Source organism: Carlito syrichta, unplaced genomic scaffold (assembly GCF_000164805.1).
Source record: "Carlito syrichta isolate Samal-C Ts95f unplaced genomic scaffold, Tarsius_syrichta-2.0.1 Scaffold130651, whole genome shotgun sequence".
In the NCBI taxonomy this organism is placed as follows: domain Eukaryota; kingdom Metazoa; phylum Chordata; class Mammalia; order Primates; family Tarsiidae; genus Carlito; species Carlito syrichta.
Genome location: NW_007074747.1, coordinates 21274 through 27492, shown reverse-complemented (window position 1 = coordinate 27492; position 6219 = coordinate 21274). Strand labels below are relative to the sequence as shown.

Below are 6219 nucleotides of genomic sequence, written 5' to 3'. Positions count from 1 at the left end.
GGTAAACTGACAGTTTCGCTAGGAATAAGAGCAGCCCTGTATGCACTGCTGTTGAACCCTAGAATTGTGTTTTAGGGCGATATGTTTGGATACATTATATCTATTTATATATATGTGTATATTATATATATATATAATTTTCAATCTGACTCTATTTAACAGATCTAACCCTACAGCAAAAATAATATTTTATTAAATTAAACATGTCCTATCCGGAACCTCAACTTGACGCTCGACCAAATGGACAAAAATAATAATAATAATTAAACATGTTCTAGGATGGGAAACAAAATCCTAAAAAGAGTCTTTGATTAGAGCCTTTGCAAGAGGGAAAGAGATCAGATAAGTGTATCAACAGTATGAATTTGGAAAGAATTGGATCCATTGACTAGGAGTGTTTCTCAGCTGTCCAGATTTCTTGTCTCCCCCTTAGTCATGCTTTTATTTGGTGCTAGCAACAGAAGGTAGTATTTTTAGGTGATCTTTCTGAAGTGCATATTATTTTACTCACTTGGTAGTGAACTGTTGCTTTATACCATTACTTTGTAGTCAATTAAAAAGCAAAGAGTTACGTAAAGATGTCTTAGGTTTAAAACAGCAACATTCTGGGTGTGGTGGCTCATGCTTGTAATCTCAGCACTTTGGGAGGCCGAAGCAGGAAGATCACTTGAGTCTGGGTGATCGAGACTGTGGTGAGCCATGATCATGTCACTGCACTCCAGCCTGGGTGACAGAGTGAGACCCTGACTCAAAAAAAAAAAAAATCCTCCTTAGTTTTAGAGCCCAGTTAAGCTTCCGTGGCTTGGTATTAGGCAGGGTCACTTCCGTAATGGTTTCCCTTTACACTTCCTATATCTGTCCACTCACATGCACACACTAGAGAGCAAAAGCTAAGGGCGTGTCTTCCGAGAGAGTCTTCGAAAACGTCAGCTGAGAGGTCTTAGCATGGCCTTTGTGGTCAGCTGTTTGCCATGTCAGACACATCCCCACACAGCCGCCTGGCATTGTATCATAATCAGCCTAGGAACTCAGTCACAAGCCCCCATGTGAGCTACTTGGCAACTTCAACTCGATTCTGGAATTACATTCACGGGGCCCCTTCTTTCTACCCAGCCCCAAGGCAATCTTGCCCTCGAATAAAAAGAATTGAGGTTTTAAAATAAACATCTCTTTTCTAATTTCCCTGGCTTATCCCTGGTTATTTGGATAAATTTCTCTTTCTTGATGAAAACAGCCTCACTTAAGTAAAAGCACTTGACAGCAGGACTCAGCCCAGCTTTCTAACAAGTAAGCAGATGTCAGTCTGGACATGAGGCTGGGTGCAGTGGCTCACACCTATAATCCCAGCATTTTGGGAGGCCGAGCGAGGTGGGAGGCTCGCTTGAGCCCAGGAGTTCGAGACCAACCTGGGCAACATAGTGAGGCCCTGTCTCTACTTAGAAAAAAAAAAATTAGTCGGGCATGATGACGCTCATCACCTGTAGTCTCAGCTACTCAGGAGGCTGAGGTGGGAGGATCGCCTGAGCCCAGGAAGTTGAGGCTGCGGTGAGCTGTTATTGTGCTACTGCACTCCAGCCTGGCAACAGAGTGAGACCCGGGGTTTAAAAAAAAAAAAAAGGCCTGGCTCGGTGGCTCAGCCTGTAATCTCAGCACTTTGGGAGGCCGAGGCGAGTGGATTGCCTAAGTCTGTGGGTTCAAGACCTGCCTGGGCAACTTGGCGAGACCTCGTCTCTACAATAAATCAAAAACTAGCTGGGCGTGGTAGCATGCGCCTGTAGTTCTGGCTACTTAGAAGGCTGAGGCGGAAGGATCACTGGAGCCCAGCAGGTTGAGGCTGTGGTGACTGGGAGCATGCCACTGCACTCCAGTCTGGGTGACAGAGTGAGACTCCAACTCAAAAAAATAAGTCTGGAAATGTTCTGTTGATTCCTTCTCCTGGCAGTGTATACACAGAGCAATTGCCTTGGAAAAGGGAATCAAGATATCAAAATGTACCTCTTTTGACAGCGGCAATCAGTTTCGAACACTGTGGGAAGTTGATTTTGAGGTCAGGGAAGACATTCTGTCAATTCTCAGAGACTACCCTGAAAGAAGTGACCAGTATTTTAGAGGCAGCAGAGGAAACTGCATGGGGTTGAGGGGGTCAGGGATCCCCCCCTTTTTTTTTTCATTTTTGTGATTTTTATTTTTCGAGTCAGGGTCTCATTCTATCGCCCAGGCTGGAGTGCTGTGGCACAATCACCCCAGCCTCGATCTCCTGAGCTCAGGCGATCCTTCCGCCTCAGCCTCCAAGTAGCTGGGATGACAGTTGTGTGCCACCACACCTGACTAATTTTTATTTTATTTTTTTTAGTTTTTCTGTAGAGACAAAGTCTCGCTATGTTGCCTACGCTGGTCTAGACCTCCTGGGGTCAAGCGATCCTCCCACCTCGGCCTCCCAAAGTGCTGGGGTGACAGATGTGACATTTAAAAACATTCCTTTTGCCCACATTCTCTGTGGAATGCAATGTCTCATCTGTCCCTTTACAGGGATGGAAACTTTTGGCCTCCGTCTCATGTGAAGAGACAGGAAGGAATCCTCAGACTAGAGAAAAAAGCATCTCCCAGCCGTGACGCCCTTGATGGGGTTTATGTAACATACATTTCCTTAAAACTTTGTGTTGACCCAGACACTGGTGGGAGCTCATTGTAGGGAAATGAGCTCATTGTAGAGCAACCCTAATGTTGCTCACGGATTCTCACTGGGATCAGAAGTGTTTCTTCCTCTCTCTTTCCCATCGTCTCGCTTCTTGCCTTCCCGGAGGCATCTTAGCCCACGCATCTGGAATGGTTTGTGGGCCTTCTGCAGTTTGCATGCGTTGACTTTCTGCATCTCCACTGGGTGTCGTGGGAACAAGCTCGATTCACTTCACGAAGCCATACATAGACATCTGGTCTCCCGGGTCTGTGGGCTCTGCTGGGGTCTTCTGGAAGAAGCACCTGAGGCTTGCTGGCAGCTAACTTGTCTGTGTCTGCAGGGTGCGACGCCAGAGGACTTCAGCAACCTCCCTCCTGAACAGAGAAGAAAAAAGCTGCAGCAGAAAGTCGATGAACTAAACAAGGAAGTTCAAAAGGAGATGGATCAAAGGTAGAGGGGTCAGCACAACTTCCCGAAAAATTCAAGTTCAGCTTGGAGAGACGGGAGAGATTGAAAAGATACTATTTTAGCAGTATGTTTTATTTTAGATAGTCTACTGAATTGCTTTGTTATAGTCTGTGAGAGTCCTTTTTGCAAGTAGGTTTTATTCTTTTTTTTTTCATTTTAACTTTTTTTTTATTTTTTAGAGAAACAGGGATCTTGCTATGTTGCCCAGGCTAGTCTCAAACTCCTGGGCTCAAATGATCCTCCCACCTCGATCTCCCAAAGTGCTGGGATTATAGGTGTGAGGAACTGCGCCTGGCCAAGTAGGTTTTACACGAGTTTTGGGAGCAAAATACATTTGGTTATCTCTTTTATAGTAAAGAGGTGAGTTTTTTGTATAAATGAGGAAAAGAAATGTGGCATGTCTCCCACCCGCTCCCTTGAAAAGGATCTGCAGGAGACTCCCTCTGCCAAGTCCCAGATTTCTTTTTTTAATATGTTAAGATCCAAGGATTCCCAGATTTCTGAGCTATTTTGTTTGTTTTTGTTTTGAGTTGGAGTCTCACTCATTGCCCAGGCTGGAGTGCGGTGGCACATTCATGGCCACCACAGCCTCAACCTGCTGGGCTCAGGTGATCCTTCCGCCTCAGCCTTCCAAGTAGCTGGAACTACAGACACACGCTACCATGCCTGGCTAATTTCTTGATTTATTGTAGAGATGAGGTCTCTCCTAGTTGCCCAGGCTGGTCTTGAACTCCTGGACTCAGGCTGTCCTCTCACCTTGGCCTCCCAAAGTGCTAGGATTATAGGCTTGAGCCACCATGCCGGGCTCTGAGCTGTTTTGTAAGTTTCATCTTAGGGACGGCAAGTTGGTGCATACACAAAAAAAAAGAAGAAGGTGATACTAGGCCAGGCATGGTGGCTGGCTCACTCCTATAATCCCAGCACTTTGGGAGGCTGAGGCAAAAAGATCGCTTGAGCCCAGGAGTTTGAGACCAGCTTGGGCAACATAGCCATAATTTGTCTCTACAGAAAATTAGCCAGGCATAGTAGCGCACACCTGTAGTTCCAGCTACTTGGGAGACTGAGACAGAAGGATTGCCTGAGCCTGGGAGGTAGAGGCTGCTGTTAGCTGTGATCGCGATACTGTATTCCAGCCTGTACTCTCCAGAGAAAGACCCTGATTCAGAAAACAAACAAACAAGCAAAAACAGATTCACTGTCTCGTCTCATTTGAGCTTACCTTCTACATTTATAGCCTATAATGCTTTCACATCATTTGAGGAAGGTTTGCTAATAATCCTAATAGAAAAGTCACTTTTTAATTTCCTGTCACCTTATATATTCTCACCGAGTGAATTAGATGGTTCATTCATTTATTTGACATTTGAACTCAAAAGATAACTTGAGATTTTGTGCTCCATCAATGGGCTGAATGGTGATCCAACATAAAATTTAGTTTTATTTATACTGGGTTCAAATTGGGTTATGCAGCCGGGCATGGTGGCACACACCTGTAGTCCCAGCTACCGAGGAGGCTGAGGCAGGAGGATCACTTGAGCCCAGGAGTTTGAAGCTGCAATGAGCAGGGACTATGTCTGTGAATAACCAACATACTACCACCTGGGCAACCACCCTGCCTCAACCTGCTGGGCTCAGGCAATCCTTCCACCTCTGCCTTCCAAGTAGCTGGAACTACAGGTACTCGTCACCATCCCTGGCTAATTTTTTGTTTTTGTTTTTGTTTTGGAGACTCCATCTCCAAAATAAATTTTGCAAAATTTTAATTTGGTTATATAAAAGAATAAACCAAAAAATGGGTAAGGCAATCCGGGCTGGGTGGCTCAGCCTGTAATCCCGCGCCTTTGGGAGGCTGAGGTGAGTGGATTGCCTGAGCCCGCGGGTTCGAGACCTGCCTGGGCAACTTGGCAAGACCTCATCTCTATAATAAATAAAAAAATTAGCCGGGCGTGGTAGCGCGCGCGCCTGTAGTTCCAGCTACTTGGAAGGCTGAGGCGGAAGGATCGCCGGAGCCCAGCAGGTCGAGGCTGCAGTGGCCAGGAGCGACCACTGCACTCCAGTCTGGGTGACAGAGTGAGACTCCAACTCAAAAAAAAAAAAAAAAAAGCGGGTAAGGCGATGTCATTTAAGTCCATACAACTGAAAATAGTGGGTTTTTAAAATCATTAGTCAAGATCTATTTTAATGTTTATTTTAATGCTTGAATGTTTTCAGACCTACTCAAAACGATTAACCTAACAATTGCACGCAGTCATGATGAGTTAAAGACGCATGGTACTGTGTGACGTGTAGAAGGAAAGATGCAGAAAGCTCACGCAACAAGTTCGCCATAATTCAGACTAATCAAAACAATGCTACTGTGACTCCTTATAATACATAATTAATGTAAAACTTTGAGAAATGCAGACACAATTAACTAACCCCTGAACAGCACATTATCCAATACTCAAAGAAGGTAGTTTTTTTGGGTTTTTTTGGGTTTTTTTGAGTTGGAGTCTCACTCTGTCACCTAGACTGGAGTGCAGTGGCCGCTTTACCTGCTGGGCTCTGGCGATCCCTCTGCCTCAGCCTTCCAAGTAGCTGAAACTACAGGCGCGTGCTACCACACCCGGCTGATTTTTGATTTATTGTAGAGTTGAGGTCTCACCAAGTTGCCCAGGCGGGTCTCGAACCCACGGGCTTAGGCAATTCACTCACCCCGGCCTCCCAAAGCGTGGGATTACAGGCTGAGCCACCGAGCCCAGCCTACCCTGGACTTTTTATGACATGTGGGACCAACATAAAAAGGGGTCACCGGCTGGGCACAGTGGCTCCTGCCTATGATCCCAGCACTGTGGGAGACTGAGGCGGGAGGCTCGCTGGCCCAGGAGTTTGTGACCAGCTGGGCAACATAGTGATATTCCATCTCTAAAATTTAAAAAAGGTTTCATGTATTGTAAACTGTGTACTGCTTGATGAATGAGCAGTTGTATGTTATAGAAGTAAGATCTTAGTATCTGGAAATTATACTTTAGAGGTTGTTAACAGCCTTAAAACAGATCCCTTTCTTTTTTTTTTTTTTTTGAGTTGGAGTCTCA

The 6219-nt window shown here is 45.4% G+C and overlaps 1 protein-coding gene across 3 annotated transcripts in view; it reads left to right on the top strand.

Moving 5' to 3' along the window:
- Positions 1-6219, top strand: part of FNBP1 (formin binding protein 1) — a 112678-nt gene that overhangs the window by 92944 nt on the left and 13515 nt on the right. For all 3 annotated transcript variants that reach the window (XM_008049172.1, XM_021708101.1, XM_008049171.1), the window contains one exon: positions 3018-3127. In XM_008049172.1, the coding sequence (XP_008047363.1) occupies positions 3018-3127 (110 nt within the window). The remainder of the gene's footprint in view (positions 1-3017; positions 3128-6219) is intronic.